At 44.0% G+C, this 23,765-nt stretch overlaps 1 protein-coding gene across 1 annotated transcript; it reads right to left on the bottom strand.

Moving 5' to 3' along the window:
- Window positions 1–2,242: 2,242 nt before the first annotated feature.
- On the bottom strand, window positions 2,243–23,520 carry PCP4L1 (Purkinje cell protein 4 like 1; the record flags this gene model as incomplete). Its single annotated transcript, XM_082616618.1, has 3 exons — window positions 23,391–23,520; window positions 3,004–3,058; window positions 2,243–2,385 (listed from the first exon to the last, which is right to left on the bottom strand). Exons 1-3 carry the CDS (start codon window positions 23,397–23,399, stop codon window positions 2,243–2,245), a joined length of 207 nt encoding a protein of 68 aa, XP_082472744.1. The 5' UTR covers window positions 23,400–23,520.
- Between the last annotated feature and the right edge of the window lie 245 nt (window positions 23,521–23,765).

Below are 23,765 nucleotides of genomic sequence, written 5' to 3'. Positions count from 1 at the left end.
TTGCCCTAGCATCAGCCAACTCTCAGAAGCTCATATCACCAGGAACGGGAAGGACCTGTTTTACTTTAGTGTTAATAGGGGCAGACCAAGGTGCAGTACAGTTAATCCCCATCTTGTGTCCACGGAACCAGAGAACAGGGAATCCTCCTGTTTTACCAGGACATCCTGGACACACACCTGGTGTGGCAATGAGGCTATCCTTTTAGTTGCCCCTGAGTCCAGGACTAAAAGCCACCATCATTACTATACTGCACTCAGAACAGATTTCAAATGTAAAATTTCCTTCTCGTCTCTGGCAACAGAAGAGGGCCTTCCCATGAATTACTGTTTAATCCTCCTGATAGTCTATAGCCATGGCTTGTTAGGCATGGATGAACTTTGTAATTTGGTTGCTTTCAGGGATATTGTTCCTTGCTTCGTATTCAGAGCTGCTGCATGGTTCCAGCTTCTGTATTCTTAAATCAGTACTAAGAAGTGAGGAGAGGGCTTCCCTGGTGGCACAGTGGTTGAGAGTCCGCCTTCTTATGCAGGGGACATGGGTTCGTGCCCCGGTCTGGGAAGATCCCACATGCCGCGGAGCGGCTAGGCCCGTGAGCCATGGCCGCGAAGCCTGTGCGTCTAGAGCCTGTGTGTCTGGAGCCTGTGCTCCGCAACGGGAGAGGCCACAACAGTGAGAGGGCCGCAAAAAAAAAAAAAGAAGTGAGGAGAATGGGGGAGAGAAAGAATTCCTTGTTCGGCCTTCCAGCATTTGGCTTCTGGTTTCAATGTATAGAAATCATTTCTCAGCAATGTAAGCCATCATTTTATTCATGGCTTAAAATCTTCAGCGTGACAGCGGTGCTCACTATTGACCCAGAGTCATCTGCTTCTTATCCTAAGTTTGATAAAACAGTGGGAGGGGAGGAGGGTCGTGGGAGGAAGACAAAGCAGGAGGGACAGCTAGCACAGGTCATTCGGGGAGAGGGAGGAAGGGAAGATCAGGTGTGTTTTCAGAGGCAGATCCACCAAGCGTGTGCTCGCTGGAAGGGGAAAGGGAAGGGGATGAGCACCCTTGTAGGGGAGCACCGGGGATGGAAATAGCAGCAGATAGAGACAATGTGGGTGGTGAATCAAGGTGAGGACAAGGTCAGGGAAGGAAGGTGGAGAGGGCTTCGGTCTGTGTTAGTTTCCTGAGCCATCATGTAATCCGTGCAGTTGCTCTACCACCCTCCCTGAGGCCAGCTCAAGCTTATATTCATATTCCTCCCAAGAAAGAACAGAAGTACAGGTCAAATGGCCCCACTTGAGGATTTTGTTTATTGTTTTCATAAGTATTAAACATGCTAAAATCACATAGAGTGGCTGTTCCACTTCTGCTCTGACTCCACAGTGGGGCAGGTGGGAACTACAAGGGTCACTTGGTTTTTGTGGCTTCTGGGGGTGGCTAGGCATGAGGGGTTAGAGGTAGGCAGGTTAACAAAGCCCCAAGAATTCTTCATATAGTTACCAGCAGTAACTTGTGTACTTAGAGATCTCCTCCTCCTTCATTTTTCTTTTCTTCCCAAATCAACTGGCGATTTCCTTCCCAAATCTTCCCATTTCCCTGCCTGTGGCCCCTTGAACCTCTTCCACTTCTGCCCCTTACGGTTCTAGACTAGACAATGAAGGAAACTTTTCCTTGTCTCTACCAGTCCCAGTCTCCCTTCCTTGGAACTAATCTACTGAGCATGCACTAACATGGGAACAGTTTGATTTAGGTCTGCCCAGGGGAAAGGGAGGCTCCAGTCCCCACTGTGGCTTAGCTCATAGGAGGGAAGTTGAGGTCCTGATGAGAAGGATGTGAAGGTAAAAAATGCTACCTGAAGTGTGAATGTTGTAACCAGTGGAACAGGGCATATGCCCCACCCTCGGGCACCGTACTCTGAAGGCTTTTCCCTCCCTCCCACATTGTCAGGGGTCCCTCTCTCAACCTCAAATCCTCTTGCTCTTCAACCTCATAGGGCAGGCACAGGTACTGATCAAGGAGCTGTATCCCAAGGAGAAAACGTTCCACCCTTAAGCAAGTGGCTGCCTGTTTCTTAATCTTCCCTGTGTTCCTTGTGCCTCTGCAGCTGCGATGGCTTGAGGGGCCAGAGAAAATAATGTATAAGTGTTGAACTTGCCTCAACGAGAAGCTTGAGGGACAAAGAGACAAAGATACATGGGAGTCAGAGCTGTAGAGAAGGGGAGGGAAGGGAGCAAGGTGAAGGGTAAGGCTGGTTATTCAGGAACTGGGATCCTTTTTCTTTTTCTGGAATCGCCGGAACTTGCCCTGAATAGCAAGGGCAGCCTTCTCTGTTTCTGGTGCTGTCAGATCAATGTCAATCTCCTCCTCCTCCTCAGCCTTCTTGGCATTGCCAGCTCTCCCTGCAGATAGTTGAGAGATTCATTAATGAGTAAACCTGAATTGACCCAGCCCCTTTCCCCAGGCCCCAAATACAGTGGTTAAAGTCCACTTTCCACTGGACTCCGTGAGGTCCCCCAATCTTTGCTAGGACCAGGAATGCCTGATAACTCTCCCAGAAGCTTGAGTCAGGGTACCTAGGCTGAGAATTAGTTATAGTAGATACTCAGGAGCTTTGCAAATCTTGAACCAAGATGACAAATGTCTTCTATCACCACTTATTCCTAAATCCTACAGTTCAGAGTCACAGAGCACACTCACTTTCCCCTGTTTTCTCTAAAGTTCTGATTGAGACAGAGGCTGGGATTATTTGATGAGTTTCTTCCTATCACTGTACCTGCTTCCAAACATTCCAGAGCCAGTTTCTAAAATCAAAGAGTAAATTCTAGTTGGTTTACTTCTTAGGAAAAAGTGGAGGGAAGTTTACAGATATAGTAGTCCTAACCTAGTGCTTTGTTTCACTTATCACATTCTTATTCCTGTTACATCTGACTTTAGGAGCTTCCAGGCTTACAGCCCTACTTGTCTTCATGTCCCTATATTTACCTGTTCTACAAACTGCTTAGCCCACCCCCACTCACCCTTTTCCTCTGGGCCAGCTGCCTGGTTGGTTGCTGGGGATGTTTTGGTGTTAAGCTGGAAAAGAAAAATCACAATATTAGATATTCACAGAAGTATTAAGGTGCCATCCCCGTAGACTCACCATCATCATTTTCAAGCCCTCCTACTACCAGGTACATCCCTTAGTCTTTTGAAGAAGTGGGTCTTGAGATCAGAGAGAGGGAGAAAAGTCATCAAAATTTATTCAACAAGTATTGATTGGTGTTAGGGAAATTGTAGAGGACAAAACAGAAAAAACCCTGCCCTCATGGAGTTTACATTCTAGGATATAGAGAGACAAATGAATAAACAAAATTATTATTATGTTAAGTGATGATAAGTGCTATAGAGAAAGGACAGGGAAGGGAGGTAGTGACTGCCAGGTGGGAATGGAGAAATACAGTTTTATACAGAGTGGTCAGGAAAAGCCTCTCTGAAAGGTGGCATCTGAGCCAAGAGCTGAAGGAGATAAGGGAGTAAGGGCTGTAGGTGGTGGGCAAGACATTTCAAGAGCCCTGGGGTGGAAGCGTGACTAGCGTGTTTGAGGAAAAGCATGAATCCAATGTAGCTGGAGTGGAGAGGAGGAGGAAGGAGGAACGACAGATGGAGATGAGATCAGAGATAACTGGGAGTGGGGGCAGACTCTGTCGGACCTTGGGAGTCTTTTTAAAGAGCTTGACTTTTATCATAAGGGTAATGATAAGCCATTAGAGACTTTCAATTTGCACATAAGGGGCATTAGGGAGGAAGATGAAAAATCTGTTAGGCGATTATTGCAGAAAACTAGACAGGAGATAATTGTTGCTGGATCAAAAGGTGTCAGTGGAGGTGGTGAGAAGTGGTTTGATTCTAGTTATACAATTGTCCCTCAGATTCCCCAGGAGATTGGTTCCAGGACCCCCGAGGATACCAAAATCCACAGACACTCAAGTACCTTATATAAAATGACATTTATTTGTATATTGGCAAGTATTTGCATATAACCTATGCACATCCTCCCACATACTTTAAAATCTCTAGATTACTTATAATGCCTAATACAGTGTAAAGGCTATGTAAATAGTTGTCAATACAATGTAAATGCTATGCAAATAGTTGCTGGCTTGCAGCAAATTCAAGTTTTGCTTTTTGAAACTTTCTGGAATTAAAAAATATATATTTTTTCAGTCTTTGGTTGGTTGAATCCACAGATGCAGAACCCTCAGACACAGAGGGCCAACTGTATTTTCAAGCTATGACTATTGGTTAAGTGGCATAGTGAGACAACTCAAGGACAGCTCCAAAGTTTTTGGGCTGAGGAAATGAAAACAAATGAAATTGCCATTTCCTGAAATGAAGAAGACAGCAGGAGGAGCAGGTATTAGGGAAAGGATCAGAAGCTTGTTTTTGGACAAGTTTGAGATTGCCTACCTAATTATCCAGGAGGAAGTTTGTTTTTTTTTTACATCTTTATTGGAGTATAATTGCTTTACAATGTTGTGTTAATTTCTGCTGTATAACAAAGTGAATCAGCTATATGTATACATATATCCCCATATCCCCTCCATGTTGAGCCTCCAGCCCACCCTCCCTATCCCACCCCCTTAGGAGGTCACAAAGCACCTGATCTCCCTGTGATATACAGCTGCTTCCTACTAGCTATTTTACATTTGGTAGTGTATATATGTCAATGCTACTCTCTCACTTTGTCCCAGCTTCCCCCCCCACCCCCCCTCCTCAAGTCCACTGTCTACCAGGAGGAGATGTTTTTATAAGCTGTTGGATATTCAAGATGAGTTAAAGAGAAGGCTCTTGCCTAGAGATATAAATTAGACATTTATTAAGATGTGATTGGCATTTCAGCCATGAGACTGGGTGAGATCACCAGGGGAGTGAGTTCAGATAAAAAGGAGAAAATGGTCAAATCCTGGGGCATTCCGGTGATTAGAGGTTGTAGAAATGCGGAAAAATCAATAAGAAAAGTTGAAAAGAAGCCAGGAGAAAAGTCAAGAGATTATAGTACTTTAGAAGCCATATGAAGAAAATATTTCAAGGAGACAAGAGTGATTAATTGTGTCAAATTCTGCAGGTAAGGGACTTCCCTGGTGGCCCAGTGATTAACAATCCGGCTTGCAATGCAGGAGATGCCCATTTGATCCCTGGTCAGGGAACTAAGATCCCACATGCCATGGGGCAACTAAGCCCACACACCACAACTGCTGAGCCCGCATGCCACAAGTACTGAAGCCTGCACGCCTAGAGCCCATGCTCCGCAATGAGAGATGCCACCACAACGAGAAGCCCGAGCACTGCAACAAAGAGTAGCCCCTGATCGCCGCAACTAGAGAAAGCCCACGCACAGCAACGAAGACCCAACGCAGCCAAAAATTAAAAAAAAATAAAGTAAAACCAGTCAAGATATTGTCCCTATCTTCCAGGCTGAGTGAGGAGATAAACAAGTACCCAAATGACACTTCCTGAGCATTTATTACGTGCCAAACCCTATCCCATTTAATCCTCTGAAATCTCTGAAATGTCATCCTATATCATAGTTGAGGAAACAGGCTTAGAGATGTTAAAGATATTGCTCAAGGTCAAGCCACACTACTAGAAAACAGTGGAACTGGCTCTGGGACCCAGGCAGACAAACTCCACACTCTTAGCCACTGTGCTATGTCCACAAGATTGAATACCGTCACATGCTGACACAAATATGCTAATATATTAACAATTACTGAATCTAGCTGGAAAAGATATGGATGTGCATTGAACAACTCTTTCAACTCTGATAAATTTTTCTAACAGAAAGTTAGGGGGAAATAAAAAATAATAATAATTTAAAGTAAAATAAAAATTATTAAGATAAAAAACGCTGGGACTTCCCTGGTGGCACAGCGGTTAAGAATCCATCTGCCAAGGCAGGGGACACGGGCTTGAGCCCTGGTCCGGGAAGATCTCACATGCCGCAGAGCAACTAAGCCCCTGTGCCACAACTACTGAGCCTGTGCTCTAGAGTCCGCGAGCCACAACTACTGAGCCCATGTGCTACAACTGTTGAAGCCCGCGCGCCTACAGCCTGTGCTCTGCAATGAGAGAAGCCACTGCAATGAGAAGCCTGCGCACCGCAACGAAGGGTAGCCCCTGCTCGCTGCCACTAGAGAAAGCCCACGTGCAGCAGCGAAAGACCCAACGCAGCCATAAATGAATAAATAAAGATGAAAAACGCTGATGCAGTGCTATATTTGATATGGAAGTGCATTTTAAAATAAATTACAAATTTAAAAATTGTTAGGTAGATGGACAATTCCATCTTTTTGGATGTTAAAATTTGGGGCCAAACAAAGATGGCTTTATTGATCATGTGTGATTTTCAAAGGATATATTGGTCACATTTACACTGCCTTTTCAAATCTTGTGATTTGTGTATTCCTAGCATCTTGCAAAGTACTGGAGAGAGCAGACAGTTATAAAATAACTATCTAATCTTTTTTATTATTTTTAAAATTTTTATTATAGTATAGTTGATTTACAATGTTCTGTTAATTTCTGCTCTAATGTTTTTTTGTTTGTTTGTTTATAATTTTATTTATTTATTTTTTGGCATGTTGGGTCTTCGTTGCTGTGTGCTGGCTTTCTCTAATTGCAGTGACCGGGGGTTACTCTTCGTTGCAGTGCACGGGCTTCTCATTGTCGTGGCTTCTCTTGTGGAGCATGGGCTCTAGGAGCAGGCTTCAGTAGGTGTGGCACATGGGCTCAGTAGTTGTGGCTTGCGGGCTCTAGAGTGCAGGCTCAGTAGTTGTGGCACACGGGCTTAGTTGCTCCATGGCATGTGGGATCTTCCCGGGCCAGGGCTCAAACCTGTGTCCCTTGCATTGGCAGGCAGATTCTTAAGCACTGCTCCACCAGGGAAGCCCTGCTGTAATGTTTTTAAAAGTTGATATGGTCCAGGGACTTCCCTGGTAGTGCAGTGGTTAGGAATATGCCCACCAATACAGGGGACATGGGTTCGATCCCTGGTCCGGGAAGATCCCACATGCCACGGAACAACTAAGCCCGTGCGCCACAACTACTCAGCCTATGCTCTAGAGTCTGCGAGCCACAACTACTGAAGCCCGCACGCGTTAGAGCCCGTGTTCCACAACAAGAGAAGCCACTGCAATGAGAAGCCTGCACACTGCAATGAAGAGTAACCCCCACTCACCACAACTAGAGAAAGACCACGCGCAGCAACGAAGACCCAGCGCAGCCAAAAAGAATTAAATTTAAAAAGAAAAGTTGATATGGTCCAATTTTTGTAAAATATATTGATTGCTTATCTATGTATATGTACATTTTTATTTAAAAATCTGAAAGAACATGCACAAGGGTGTTCCCCAAACCCTATGGAATTCCTGCTAGTCCCCCTTTGACCAAAAAAAAAAAAAAACCAAAAAGTTTCCATGAGAGGAAGGGTTGTTCCTGAGACTCTTGGGAGATGGGCCACTCATTACTCTTTCTTTTCCCATGATCTTCCTGTAGTCTATATATATATATTTTGGGCACATGATCAATGTAATAACCCAGTAGTTAGCTAGGTGACACTTTCCACACTGGCATGCTGTCATCACAAGAGGTCTGTCCACACTGCAAAAGCATGAGATAGATGGGGTGTTTAGTAATAGGATAATAGTCAATAGTCCAGACAAGAGGGTCACGGGTCAAGAGGCAAGTTCTATAGTTCCATGATCTCTGACTTCAAATCCTACTTTCTTTATTGCCAGCAAATCCCTGAATCTGATCCTTGCTTTAACCATTATCCCCCCCTCTCTCTCTAAGCCTGTTCCCTTAATCCACCAATTCTTTTCTTTCATCTCTCCCCTTTGGAGGAAAATCTGGACCCCAGTTCTAAATATCTCCCCTCGAGTAGCTGTCCCTTCCTCTACCTTCCTTCTCATATCAGCTAACCTTGAGAATCCTCGAAGCAGGAATATTTGTCAGGGCTGAACCACACCCGCCACCCCTTTCCCTCTGCCCTGCCAGCTGTCACATTCCTGAGTCTCTCCTGAGATTACTGACCCTGGAATGGAGCCATGGCTCAGCTGCTGTCTAGCCACCCAGGGGCTCTCCACTCCATTTGGCTTAACTTTATGGGAGGTCACTACGGAGACTAGAAAAGGGCTCTGTAAAGGAGAAGAAAACCCCTATTACTCACAATGCCCCTTGAAATCTCTCTCACACCTTCTGCTAAAAAGTAATACGCTGGGGCTTCAACCTGTCCCTCCTCTCTGTACCCTCTCCAGCCAGTTCTCAAATAGCTACTCTGAACACTGTGGATTTCTGGATTTAGTGGTTAGTGATTTGCTGAGGTGGGAGGTGGGGCAGTTAGATCACAGGTTGTTAGCTCCCACCCTCTACATCATACTCAGCCCTTTACTGGTCCCTGGTCTCTGCCCCAAGCCTCCTGTGTATCTTGCAGAAACTCAGCAATTTTAGATGAATCAAGGTCCTCTGGTGCATCCATCTGACAGCCATCAGGTTAACCATATTTCTGGTAAACCAAGGAGGCACGGAGGTCCACTCTGGATGAACCAGAAACCACATGTGCTGTAAGAGTGTCTCTTACAAAAACTCACAACTCCAGAGGATCAGTGCTCACCCACAAGAGCTGTGACAGGTGAACATCTCTCAGCCGCTCTCTCTCAGCCTCTCATTCTAGCCAGGTATGGATTATTGGAAACTCTCAGGTGCTCGTCTACTTCTTTCAATACTGAGCTCTTCTGACCAGAAATAACAACAGTGAAATGGTTTAGCAAATCCTTCCTTTTCCTTATGGGACCCACCTAGGGGAACTGGAAGAAAACAAGGACTTTAGAATGCCACCCCGCCTCATCTTATTAATAATCATATATATTGATATAATACTTACTTTGTGCCAGTCACTTTTCTAAGTACTTTAACACGTTGAATTCTTACAACAGCCCTATAAGATAGGTATTGTTACTAGTCTCACTTTACAGATAAGAAAACTAAGGGCCAGAAGAGGTTAATTAACTTGCCTAAGGTCATATAGCTAAGACGTAGCAAAGCCAGGATTTGAACCAAGGTGGTCTGACTCCAGAGTCCACCCTCTTGAACATTATGCTATGCTGTATTCCAGTCTCCAGCCAAAGGCATAAGCATGTGTATGCATGTGGTACATACATACCATATGAGAAGGATGTCCAGTGTGAAACTGATTTAAATAGACAAGTGCTCCCACACAGCAAAGCAATCCCTAGGTAAGAAGGAAAGTCCTAGAGATCATGATTTCCTTCCATTCCCACAGTTAGACAGCTGTATTCAAGGACCAGTCTCTCAATCCATAGTCCCCAACACTTGCTTGATATGCACTCTAGAGGGTCCTGTCCTCCCAATATGGGGAAAGCTTACTTGTAATTTGAGAACCTGATCCCAGACCTTACCTACTGACTCAGATTCCTGCTCTGCTAGTTGAGCTAGCCTTGCTGATTCTGGCTTTCATCTTGATGTTTGCCCAGTGGGCCTCCTGACACATAACCGGCTGACTCCTGGGGGTTAGCCATAGCCTGTGTGTGTGTTTTTCACTCCCAGGGCCAGATGCTAGCCTTTCAGATTCTGAGAATTCCATGTGCAGGATCATCCTATTGGTTTCCATTTCAAATGACTCTCTTGCTTACATTTAAGCCTGTTATTCCAAATTTCTAGTGAGTTGAAGCTTGGTTCAGTTCAGCCTCACTGTCTACACAGGACTAAATGTTTCTTACTTCTCAGCATGTAATTAGCAACTATGAGGCCCATCAACTCTTGCCTTTCCCTAGAGGGCCCTAGTTTCTTTCCCTGCCTACCTTCCTGTATTCCTTTTCTCCTCACCTCTGGGCCTGATGTGCTCCAAAGTTCCATTACACCATCTTGGCAGTAGCTGCCAATTCCCCATGAGTATACTTTTGTTTCCTCTGCAGTTCAAAGTTGTGGACTCTCCCTTCCAGTGTGGAAGGAGGAAAAGGAGAGGTCTGCTGGCTTAGGGGTCTTCTGTCTTCAAACTTTGAGAGACTGCAGAGAGGGATATGACACAGCAATATCCTCCCTTTCCTGACCCTATACCTCCTTCCAGGGCATTTATCAGCATTCAGATGATGTCTTGTCCTTCCATTTGAGCTTTAGATCCCATTCCCTTTTTCTCCTCCTCAGGAATCTTCACAATCAATTCTCTTGACTTGCTTACAAATAAAACCTCTTCCTTTCTTTAAAACCAAAAAAACAAACAAAAAAAGCCTTCCTCAATCTGAATTCCTTCTTCACCCACAACTAGAGTGAAAAGAAGCAGGTCTAGGACCAAGCCTTGAGGAACCCAATATTAAAAGGTTAGGGTGAACAGATGGAGAAATATACCATGTTCTTGGACTGGAAGAATCAATATTGTGAAAATGACTATACTACCCAAAGCAATCTACAGATTCAATGCAATCCCTATCAAACTACCAACAGGGCTTCCCTGGTGGCGCAGTGGCTGAGAGTCCGCCTGCCAATGCAGGGGACACAGGTTTGTGCCTGGTCTGGGAAGATCCCACATGCCGTGGAGCGGCTGGGCCCATGAGCCATGGCCACTGAGCCTGCATGTCCGGAGCCTGTGCTCTGCAACGGGAGAGGCCACAACAGTGAGAGGCCCACGTACTGCAAAAAAAAAAAAAAAAAAACCAAAAACCCTACCAATGGCATTCTTCACAAAATCAGAACAAAAAATTTTACAGTTTGTATGGAAACACAAAAAACCCAGAATAGTCAAAGCAATCTTGAGAAAGAAAAACAGAGCTGGAGGAATCAGGCTCCACAACTTCAAACTATACTACAAAGCTATGGTAATCAAGACAGTATGGTACTGGCACAAAAACAGAAATATAGATTAATGGTTCAGGATAGAAAGCCCAGAGATAGACCCATGTGCATATGGTCACCTAATTTATGACAAAAGAGGCAAGAACATACAATGGAGGAAAGACAGCCTCTTCAATAAGTGGTGCTGGGAAAACTGGACAGTTACATGTAAAAGAATGATATTAGAACACTCCCTAACACCATACACAAAAATAAACTCCAAATGGATTAAAGAGCTAAATGTAAGATCAGACACTATAAAACTCTTAGAGGAAAATATAGGAAGAACACTCTTTGACGTAATCCACAACAAGATCTTTTTTGACCCACCTCCTAGAGTAATGAAAATAAAAACAGAAAAAAACAAATGGGATCTAATTAAACTTAAAATCTTTTGCACAGCCAAGGAAACCATAAATAAGACAAAAAGACAACCCTCAGAATGGGAGAAAACATTTGCAAATGAAACAACAGACAAAGGATTAATCTCCAAAATATACAAAGAGCTCATGGAGCTCAACATCAAAAAAACAAACAATCCAATTAAAAAATGGGTGGAAGACCTAAATAGACATTTCACCAAAGTAGACATACAGATGGCCAAGAGGCCCATGAAAAGATGCTCAACCTCACTAATTATTAGAGAAATGGAAATCAAAACTACAATGAGGTATCACCTCACACCTGTCAGAATGGCCATTATCAAAAAATCTACAAACAGTAAATGCTGGAAAGGGTGTGGTGAAAAGGGAACCCTCCTGCACTATTCGTGGGAATATACATTGATACAATCACTATGGAGAACAGTATGGAGGTTCCTTAAAAACTAAAAATAGAACTACCATACGACCCAGCAATCTCACTACTGGGCATGTACCCTGAGAAAACCATAATTCAAAAAGAGACATGTACCACAATGTTCATTGCAGCTCTATTTACAATAGCCAGGACATGGAAGCAACCTAAATGTCCACTAATAGATGAATGGATAAAGATGTGGCACATATATGCAATAGAATATTACTCAGCCATAAAGAGAAATGAAATTGAGTTATTTGTAGTGAGGTGGATGGACCTAGAGTCTGTCATACAGACTGAAGTAAGTCAGAAAGACAAAAACAAATACTGTATGTTAATGCATATATTATGGAATCTAAAAAAAAATGATACTGATGAACCTAGTGGCAGGGCAGGAATAAAGACGTAGACATAGAGAGTGGACTTGAGGACATGGGGGGAGGGGAAGAGGGAAGCTGGGGCGAAGTGAGAGTAGCATCGACGTATATACAGTACCAAATGTAAAATAGATAGCTAGTGGGAAGCAGCAGCATAGCACAGGGAGATCAGCTCAGTGCTTTGTGACGACCTAGAGGGGTGGGATAGGGAGGGTGGGAGGGAGGCTCAAGAGGGAGGGGATATGGGGATATATGCATGCATATGGCTGATTCACTTTGTTGTACAACAGAAATTAACACAGTATTGTGAAGCAATTATACTCCAATAAAGATCTATAAAAATAAATAAATAAATAAAATGTTAGGGTGGTCCTTTCAAAATAGTGCTGGAACAATTGGATAGTCAATTGCAAAAAAACCTCAATCTATATCTTGCACCCTATACAAAAATTAACTTGAAATGTATATAAAACCGAAAACTATAAAACTTCTAGAAGAAAATACAGGGGAAAAGTATCTTTGCAACCTTAGGGTAGGCAAAGATTTCTTAGATACACCAAAAGCACAATCCATAAAAGAAAAAAATTATAAATTGGACTTCATCAAAATTAAAAACTGCTCTTTGAAAGACACTCCTAAGGGAATGAAGAGACAAACTACAGACTGGAAGAAAATATTTGCAAATCACAAATATGATAAAGGACTTGTATCCAGTATATATAAAGAACTTTCAAATCTCAATAGTATGAATACAGTTTGTAAAAAGGAGCAAGATATTTGGACACTTCACCAAAGAAGATACATGGATGGCAAATAAGCACATGAAAAAATATATATCATTAGTCATTTGGGAAATTTGAATTAAAACCACAATTAGATATCATTATACAGCTATTAGAATGTTTTTTGTTGTTGTTGTTTTGGGGGGGTTGTGTGTGTGTGTGTGTGTGCGTTCGTGCACGCATGCACTTGTGCATGCGCACACGTTTTTGTTGGTTTTTTTTTTAATGACTATACCATGTGCTGGCAAAGATACAGAGTATCTGGAGTTCTCAGACATTGCTGGTGGGAACGTAAGATGGAACAGCTAGTGTGGAAGTGTACATTTTTCATACAACCCAGCAATCCTACTCCTAGGTATTTACTCAAGTGAAATTAAAACATACGTCTACACGTAAACTTGCAAGTGAATGTTTATAATGGCTTTACCTGCAATCACCAAAAACTGGAAACAACCAAATGTCCCTCAACTGAGGAATGGGTATACAAATTGTAATACATCCATAAAATGTAATACTACTCAACAATTAAAGAAGGAATGAACTACTGATACATACAACAACATGGATGAACTTTAAAGACATTATGCTAAGTGAAAGAAGCCAGACCCGAAAGGATACACGTATACTGTATGATTCCAATTATATGACATTTCTTGTAAAGGCAAAACTATAGGTACAGCAGACAGATCAGTGGCTGCTAAGGGCTGAGGTCATGGGAGGGGTGACTATAAAGGAAAATGAGGGAATTTGGGGGATGATGGAACTGCTGTATATCTTGATTGTGCTGGCAGTTACACGATGTATACGTTTGTCAAAATTCACAGAACTATATCCGGATAAAAGTACATTTTACTGCATGTAAGTTATACCTTATTAACTTATTAAGTTATACAAGTAACATAATAAGTTATTAAATAATAAGTTATTTTTTTAAGGGGAAAGAAGGTTAAGAGAGGTCAAGAAGCTAGCAAAGACTGAGAAGGAGCAGTTAGAAAGGTAGAGTAGAAAGGTGACTGGGGAAGGGGTGGGGGCCAGTGTCTCTCACGTCTCTTTTCTTTTCATAGCTGGACTTCTCAGAGCACTTACTGTCTCCATTTCCTCACCTCCCACACACTCTCCAACCCACTTCAACCTAGCTTCTATGCCTATTCCACTGAAATGCCTCTTTAGAAAACCAATGTGCTCTATGATAAGAAATCAAATGCAAAAGTTTCACCTCCACTTGGCTTGACCTCTTGAAGCGTTCAATACTCATTTCACCTTTCTTGACACATATTCTTTCCTTGGCTCCTGGGACATCACAGTTTTTCCTGTTTTTTCTCTTATCTTTCTGGACACTTCTGTCAACATTTAAGTATTGGGGGCTCTCGAGGTTTAGGGCTAGGCTCCCTTCTGTTCTCTTTTCCTAGATGATCTTATCTGCACCTATGACTTCAGTTATCATTTATACAGCACCATCCAATAGAACAGTGGTCAGTTATCTACTACTCACTGCCAAATCTGGTCTACGGCCTGTTTTCCTAAATTAAGTTTTACTGGAACACAGCCATGCCCATTGTTTGCATATTGTCTGTGGCTGCTTTTGCACCACAATAGCAGAGTTGAGTAACTGCAGCAGAGGCCACAGGGCCCACAAAGCCAAAAATACTTGCTACCCAGCCCATTACAGAAAAAGTCTGCAGACCCCTGCAAAAGAACTTTTTGCAATGATGGAAATGTTTTATATCTGTGCTGTCCAATATATGGCATCCCCTAGGCACATGGGGCTATTGAGCATTTTGAAATGTGGCTAGTGCAACTGAGGAATAAAATTTATAAATGTATTTAATAAGTTAATAATTTATTAGTAACTAATAAGCTAAATAGCTACATGTGGTTAGTGGCTACCATATTGAACAGAACAGAATGCCATTGATGGCTCAAATGTACAGCTTTCCCTTGGTATCCAAGAGGGATTGGTTTTAGGATCCCCAGGGATACCAAAATCCACAGATGCTCAAGTCCCTTACATAAAATGGCACAGTACAGTCTGCCCTCCAGTACCCATGGGTTCTGCATCCTCAGATTCAGAAATTCAATCCGCTGTTGGTGGAACCTGTGGATGCAGAGGGCAGACTGCGTACCTCTATCCCAGAAATCGCCTCTGAGCTTTAAAACATCTCCACTTGGATGTTCTATGGAAACTCCAAACTCTTTGTGTCTCAAACTAAATTCATAATCCTACCTACCCAACCTAGTCCTCTACAAGTATTCCCCATTTCATCCAGTTGTACAAGCCACAAACCTAGAAATTGTTCTTGACACCTTTCTTTCCTTCACATTGCATATCCAATTCAATATTAAGTCCTATTAACTTTATCTCCCAAATGTCTCTTAATCCATTCACTTCCACCATCCTAACACAGTTGTTTCTTATGTGGACCACGGTGGTAGCCCAAGTGGTTACTGATGCTCTTAGGATAAAGAAGAAAATTCTTGTTTTTAGAAGAAAATTCTTAACACAGTCTAAAAGGCTTTACATTATGCAGCCTCTGATTACCTCGGTAACCTCATCTCTGTTTCTTCTCACCTCAGGACCGTGGCACATGGTTCCCTTACCCCTGCTCCCCTTTTACCTAGTTAATTCCTATTTATCCTTCAGAGCTCTCCTTAAGGGTTCCTTCTTCCAGGAAGCCCTTCTTAGCTCCCCAGACTAGGCTAGGACCCTCATAAGTTTTCACAGCACCTGGTATTTCTCCTTAGTAGTACTTTTTACTAATGTAATTAAATAATAATTTACTGATTAGATATTTAATGCCTGTCTCCTCCATTTCTGTGCGAGTTCCTATGAGGAACTCGCTATGAGGGTAGGGGCAGTGTCTATCTTACTCACTCCTGTAGTCCCAGGGTCTAGCACGATATACACTCAGTATATGTTGAACAAATGAAGGGAGCTCCTACTCTGCTTTATTTGCCACCTCACCACAATTTCTGAAGTCTAATTTGTTTTCAGATAGCTGAGGGCCTCATTCTGTAGCTGGTTGAGAGATTGTGAAGCCAGGTCATTGTTTTTCCTCACTTCAGTAGATATGCCTGAAAAACAGCTGAGGATGAAGTGGAAGAACTTCTCTAGGAGTGTATTTCATGTTACCTGTATTATAGTTATTGTGTATTTGTCTTACTTCCCCTTCCCCAACTTCACCACCCCACCAGAGTCCATTTCCTTGAAAGCACATTTAATTGTGTATCACTTGTAGTAACTGCAACCTATGTCTTGCACATAGTAGGTACTCAGTAGATATTTGTTTATGTGAATTAAAATTTTATCAAGCCTCAAATTCCTGGTGGAAGCAATATGTCATGTTAGGTAGAGTTAGACAGATCCGAGTTCATATCCTGGATCTGCATTGACTATCCCAGCTCTCCCATTCCTAGCTGTGTGACATTGGGTAAATCAGTTAGCCTTGCTGTGCTCAGACATCTCATCTGCAGAAGAGAAAACATATCTATCCTGAAAGGTGAAAAGAACTAGAAAAAATGTATGCAAAATACCTAGCATATATCAAAATAAATAGTTATTATTTTGAAGTAATGTAACTCTGGATTGAATATAAGAATAGGTCAAGTTACTGAGGTGTTGCCTGGCTCAAGGCCTGGAATCAAAGAGTAGAGCTGCCACAGAGTATATCTTCACTAAGTGGGACTGAAGGAGGAAGGGAATACCTGGGATGGCTCTAAGGGCCCTTGAGGCTTATTCTGCTACCAAAGGATTTCATAACTGTTCTCTTTTTACTCTAAACCAACCCTGGAAATCACAATCTCCCTGTATGCCCAATGTCTGTCCCCAAAAATGCTGACAATAGCTCTAAACCTTTGGTAAAGGGCCCAACAAGAGTCTGCTTGGGCAGAAATTGTATTCTGTAAAGCAGCTGCCCATGTCTGTAACCCTGGAGCCTCCTGAAACTACTCCCAGGTCAGAGGTGTACCAGAGGGGACCTCCGATGCAGCACCTCCATTAATGTTCATGTTTCATTGCAAAGAACCCGTAGACACAAACACACCCTATTTTTTTATTTTTATTTTTATTTTTATTTTTATTTTTGTAGACTATGGGGAGAAGATGATTAGTGCTCAGGAGCAAATAGACCATATCTCCTCAATCAATCCTTTGTATCTGAAAGATGACTGTGTAAATCCATCCCTTGCCTCAGAAAGATAGTTTGTTAGTATTGGCAAAGCACCTGAAAATAGTCAAAGTGGTAGCGACTTAGGTTCTTTTTCCCTATAGCTGTCACTATTGGGGAATAGGTACCCTATAACTCTAGGCCCTACTCGCCCTGCCCCCTTCTTGGGCTGCATTTCTTCCTTTCTTTGTCTCTTTCATCCTTAATGGTGTTGCCACAGCAACCATTGTCATGCGAAGAGGCAAGATAGTGTCACCCCCTCTGTTCCAAGCAGCAATTTAGAACTAACCATGGAAAAGGTAAACTACCCAGATTTCCCCATACTCCTCATCCCACTGGGGTCTTTAAAGAGGTATCACAGGTTGTTAGCAGCAGCAACAGACAGGAACAAAGGAGCACCTCATTGTATCTGTATCACATATACTCTGCTTTTGCATGATATAGCTTGGATGCTGGGCAAAAGAAAACACATCATATACACCTAATAGTACTGTTAGAATCACTTAGCTCAGATGAATAAGCACAAGGACTCAGAATCCTGTCCTATAGTCCAGGGCAGGGAAATCTAAAAAGGGCCTGAATCCTAAATATGAGCCCCAAAGACCCCTTTCTGGCCTTAGTATTGAAATAAATCCTAGGCCTTGTAAGCTCCCTGCTTGCTTTAGAGATATGCAGAAAGTGAAGGGAGACAGGAGTTAGTGCATCTGCTTTCAAGTAGTGACAAAGAGGCTTCAGCCCCCCAGGGACCCTTTTATCCCTGCTGACATGTTCTCCCCCAATGATAAATGAAGTTCACTGCTAAAGATCCTTAGAGAGGCCTTTGGGATCCCCTGGTGCCCCTGAAAGACCCCGGACTGCTGTTTTTGGAGCACTGTTGGAACTGTTTCAATTCTTTCAGTGCAGCAACCAGCTGCAGTCCTCAAACAGCTTCAGAAAGACTAGCTCAAGGTCACCCTCAAGATAATAACAGAAAAAGAACTAGGCATCCTTACTCCAGGTTCTACAGACACACATTCTTTTCCTAATGTTTCCTAATGCATGGAATATAACCCAAATACCTTACAGACAGGAATAGAACCTAAGCAGTCAGAGCTCCCGAGCCCCCTGGTCTGTCCTTCCCCTCTCAGCCATCCCACCCCTGTTTCCTGAAATAGCAGTACCCCTCACTGGAGTCAGGCAGAATTCTTTGGCTATGCCAGCTCATGGTATGCGGAGAGTCAACAGCGCCCGCCCGGTTCCCCCCAGCATGGGCTGCCACAATGTAATGAGCAGTTATTTGTGGTGCTCTGCACACAGCTTGGAACTGTGCCTTCACCCCATACTGAGGGTAGGGGGTGGGGGAGAGAGAGTAGTGCCAAAGCATCATTTATTACTGTAATCTCCAGTGTGCATCCCACCCATGGCGTTATTGTCCCAAAATAAACGTATTCATCCCACCACAGTCTACAAAGCAAACACTCAGCTGGAGGGCTTTGTGTGGGAGGGAGGCAGCACCAAGGACAACAGAAGGGTAAATGGCACCTCTTTTCCCTGGATGGGGGGTTGGGAAACCTAGGTGGGCCTGCCTTCTGGCATCAGCCTGGAATTAAACAATCATCAGGCTTCAGGGAGGAGAATGTGATAAGGTCTAGGCACCTGCAGGGGTGCAGATTTCTTAGAAAAAGTGGTTTGGGATCTGCTTCTGACTTGGCTTACTCTTGCAGGCAAAATAATTCTGGGGCAAGTCACTTTGAGCAGTAGGTCTGGAGTACGGATTTAGAAAATCATGCACTTAGTATTCACCACTCACTTTGCCAGCGTAATGTGTTCTTCTTTCCCTCTTCTAGATTTCTCCTCCCAAAGCCTTTGTACTCTCTTTGGAAGTCAAGTGGCCAAATGAAGGAGGAGTAAATGTTCAGCGCCTGTTTGATTATCGGGTACAGCAATTTTACTTAGATACCTGTTTTCTGCACTGGATCCTCCAAGTCAAATACTTTAGAGTTAAGAGAATTGCTCATTCCTTTCTTTTCTGAAAGAAAACCTCTCCTTCTGGTCCTTGTTGCTTTACAGTTATGGAAATCAGTGATGGACACCAGAAACTAAGAATGCATGAAAAGGGGACCTCCAGACTTCCCCCTTCCTACACTCCTATTAACTTACCGACTCCACTTCAGCACATTCATTGCACCCACTTTTAAGGAGACTAGGCATCTTGCATTAGGAAGAATAGTGCTTCCCCTGTCTAGTATTCTACCAAAATTTACCCCGTTGGTACATATCATCCTACGTTGGTCTCTCCTCTTTCTCTATCCTCTTGCTCAGGATTTATTAAATCACACTGCTTAGATCTCCTATAGAAACTATTTGTAATATATTCCTTCAAAGTTGCATGTAAATTAAACCATTCTATCACTGGAGTCACATGTTAAAAGAGTCTTAAGGAAAGTTCTTTGGGGATAAGAAGGCAGCAGTTCTATGCCCCAGTGTTGGTTCTAATACTGTGTAAACTTAGATAAGGTTTGGGCCTCAGTTTCCTCATCTGTAAAATGAGAAGTTTGGACCAGATGATCTTTAGGGTTCCTTGACAAATCTGAAATTATATCGCTAAAATGTTTTGATGTATTATTTGAGATTTTTTTGGTAAAAAAACCCTGTATTTCTTATAGATAGAAGGATTTTTGCAAAACTAAGCTTATTTTTTTCCATGATAACATAGACTCATGAAAGACAATTTGGAACTATAGAAAAACAGAAAGAAAACAGGGGGAAGCATTCATAGAACCATTACCTTGAAAAGACAAGGTAGTGACTTGCCTTGATTGACCTGATCCTACTTCTTCCTCTGCCTTTGCAGCCCTATCTCCATCACTGTCATCAGTTAAGATTCTCCATGGACAGACATGAAAGCCACATCAGGTTTGCATATTCGGACTCTAGCCACAATACTTATGGTGCCTGTCCCTACAGAGACTTGACATTCTAAGGTGTTACTGATAACAGCTGCAGCTTAGGAAGAAGACTCGTCTATATTCCCAGGTCACAGGATGACAAAGTCATCCACTTTTATCAGCCAGAGTCTCCTGCTCAAGCAGCTAAGGCCAACAACCTGGATTGGGGACTAAGAAAGGTATGAGCAAGTTCTAGAACCAAATTCTGGTTTCTCTTACTTCAGAAGACAGATATTTCTAGAGGTGGAAGGCTTTCCAATATCAAGCTCTTCTGTTTTATACGTCCAACATAATCATCATAATAATAAAATAACAGTGAGTGAGAAAGAAAGAAACTTGGATTTCCTCCAAGTCCCTACCAGGTTCCCTAACAAATGGTTCACAGAAGACATAACAGAATGATGTCACCCTGACCAAACTTCCATTGTGGAGGAGTTTGTAGATTCAGGCAGATATGCACAGGAAGGAGAATGTGATCCCCAAAGTGTGATATCCCATTCCTATTACCTAGGAGGACAGCAAACAGAATAATAAAGGAGGGAGTACTGGTTCTAGTGAGGTTTCTAGTTGATCTGTCCCTTGCTCTATCCCCTGCCAGCTTGGGGACAGACACTATGGGGCAGAGACACCATGGAACTAGTTACCAGCCATCCATAACCCCCATTTCAGCAGAATGACTGCTGGACCAAGGGATTCCTCCAGCTGGGTTTTTTACAGTTGAGAAGTGCAACAGGATCACAGAAGAACTTGCAAGTGTGCTTTAAGCCGCCAGATACACCATATGACAAGGGATTATAGGAAAGAGCCCTCATGGACTGAATGTATCTCCCATCCCCATTCTTCACTGAAACTAGCAAAAAGTTATTAAACTATAAGAGATAGACTGTGATTCACAGCAATCAAGTCCTGCCTGCAGCTGTGAATGCAGACAAGCTGGAGATGAGCCCCTGCAGCTCCTCTGCACACGAACACGCACACTCACAGGGAAATGCTCTGCTGCAGTACTGAGTGACAGCAGAGCCAGGAAGGGAAAGTATAACCAGAGACCTTCCCCAGCAGTGTCACCAGGACCCTACACTTTTCCTCTAGGTCTGGAGACCCCCTCCCCAATTTTTGTTCTTCATTTGAAATGGGAATCTCTTAAAGAGATCCCAAATTCTCTCATTTCATGCAGTTTCACTGAAGCAAGACAATAAGCAGGTGGGGGAGGTGAAGCTTACATAAGATTCAGAGTGCACAGGGCTTTCCTGGGCTAGGGCTCCAGCCTGAAAGAGGAGACCCCTGGGGCTGGGCTGAGAGAAATAAGAAGTTTGGAGTCCCCCTAGAGCTTCAGAGCTCTGGGCAACACTTCCACTTTTCTTCATAGCTTGTACAAGAGGAAGAAAACAGGCTGGGTCTTGGCCTCTGGGGAAGCAGAGGCCCTTTGGGGATCTGGTTCAGAGACAGCTGATCTCTGTGTAAGCCCAGGTGGCTGCTTCTGGATTTTATAAATACTCATCCCTGAAACCAGGCTCAGCTGTGTATTAGGAGGCAGCTTCGACAGCTAAACTGCTAGTTAGGACCAGTTCACTCTGACAGCCTGGGAGGCCAGGCAGCCCTGCAGACACTGTCCATTACTTCCCATCCAAGGATCCCACTCTCATCATTCTACTGAGTTCCTGATTGAGGCTAGTCAAGTACAGCTGCTAAGTCAAGACTTGACTTTCCCCTTAAACACCAAATTATTTTTCTTGACGCTGCTTTGTGACAGCTTTGTCACCCCACCAAATATCACCCTAAATCCCAGTCCCTGTAGTGTATCCTACAGAGAGGCTGTGCACTTCCCCTAAAAAGCACAGGCTAACCACACATCTTCATGTTGGCATAGACTTCAGATCACAAACCTCCAGGGGATGGCTTGAATTGCAACTTTCAGATTTAGAAACACTAGGGGGGCGTTGAACTCTAGACCTCAGTGAAAAGAGGGCAAAGAAAACCTCTCTTCTCATATTAGGGCTGAAAGAAGCAAAAGGAAAGAAGATTGAATTTTTTTTTTCCTTTTCTTTCTTTCTGAAAGGCTGCTGTGGTCACAGTCACAACTATCTGAGGGACAGGAAACCACTTTAGTTCATCTGCAGCCCCCAGAGTAGCTGAATTTTCCAGGATAAACTTAGTGGACATGGCAAACAAAACATAGTAGTTGGCACTAATTGGCTCCCTGGGCGAGAGCTTTTGGTAGGAGCCAGCAGAGCTCCAACTAAAGATGAAGATCTAAACTGAGATCTCGGCTACAGGGTCCTACCCTTTCACTAACCTTGTATCCTTGACACTTCTCATGCTAATTTTCTGAAATACTCTAAAATTTAAAAAAAAAAATTTAAATTTTAAAAGAGAGAGGGAGATAATAACAATATCTAACATACAATGAGTGCCTACTCTCTGTCAGGTACTGTTCTCAGTACTTGGCATATATTATCTCGTTTAATCATTAGAACGACCAGTATTGCCCCCATTTTGCAGATAAAACACTGAAGCAGAGAAAGGTTTAGTAAACTTGCCTAAGGCCGCATGGCTAGTAAGCAGTAGAGCTGGGATCTGGCATATAGCTGAGATGTTGGATTTAACACAAGATCCTGGGCACTAGGAAAGGGGTTGCAGACAGCAAGCCTGTGATGTCACTGCCCATACTGACTTCACTTAGAAAGGAAGATCCTTGTCTCTGGATGCCTACAAATGCAGTCAAACAATGGAAGAGGTCTTTCCCAGTCTGCTTTGACCCCCACGGATGCACAGCGTTCTTTGAATAGAGGAAATCACAGTTAATGGACTGGGTCTGGCTCGGATGACCACGGACCCTGTGGAGACTCGGGGTGTAACAAGCACTGCAGAAGGAGGTCTACTCTTGAAGGGGACGTCTCTCCAGGAGCCAGACAGGCCCCCACTACAAGCCTTCTGAATATCAGAATGGTCCCTCCAACGGTTGGTTCTTGATTGAATGAGTGGAGGGTAGGATGCCACCTTCCTAAAAGGGGCGAAGTGGCCACCCCAGGGGACGAGGGCTGGAGTTCTCCGTTGAATGCTACATAAGGAGTGTAAAAGCAATACAGCCCTAGGAGTGGGAAGACAGAAGCTAATGTTTTTCTCAGAAGTCTGGGGAGTGAAGGGAAGCCCAAGTAACCTCGGAGCAGTAAGACCTATGCAGAGGGCAGTATCCTGAGGATAAAACTTACGACCTGAGATCTCAGCCCTCCTATTCTACAGTCGATTCCAGTCCCCCAAAATCTCTACCGACAGTCAGGGAACTTAAAGCCTCCCTCTTCCGCTCCCCAGCACTCCAATGTGGGAGCTTTCCCAGAGAGGCAGGGGGCGTCCCGGGAGGATTCTCAGCGGCACTGGGCTGCAGCACCCTCCCTCGCAGCCCTGGGACCCCGAGCCGCGGCCTCCCCGCGCCGCAGCCCTAGTCCGCAGCGGCGGGGCCGGGCAGCGCCTCTCACCTCGCTCATCGCGGCGGCCAGACGGGACGCGCGGGGCGCGACACGTGCAGGGGAGACAAGGGGCACTCAGGCTGCTCGGGCGACGGCCGCGAGTTGCCGGGCTCTGAGGCAGGGGCCCCGCTGACGAGGCGAGGAGAGTTAGTGCGGAGAGCCGCTGCTCCAGTGCCCCTACCCCAGCTCCAGGCGCTCAGCTCCCTGCCAGGAGTCCCCGTCCGACCCTGTCCTGTCAGAGCCGCTCCGCGAGCCTCCGCCGGCCCCACCTTTTATAGTCGGCTCCCTACCAGCCTCCAGCCCGACCAATAGGAGCTCTTCCTGCCGCAGAGTGACAGCCCCTGACATCCAATGGTGGCAGGCTCAGAGGTCTGCTGCATTTCC

This window comes from Mesoplodon mirus (assembly GCF_964341445.2).
Source record: "Mesoplodon mirus genome assembly, chromosome: 3".
NCBI classification, from domain to species: Eukaryota; Metazoa; Chordata; class Mammalia; order Artiodactyla; family Ziphiidae; genus Mesoplodon; species Mesoplodon mirus.
This window is presented reverse-complemented; position numbering and strand designations above follow the sequence as displayed.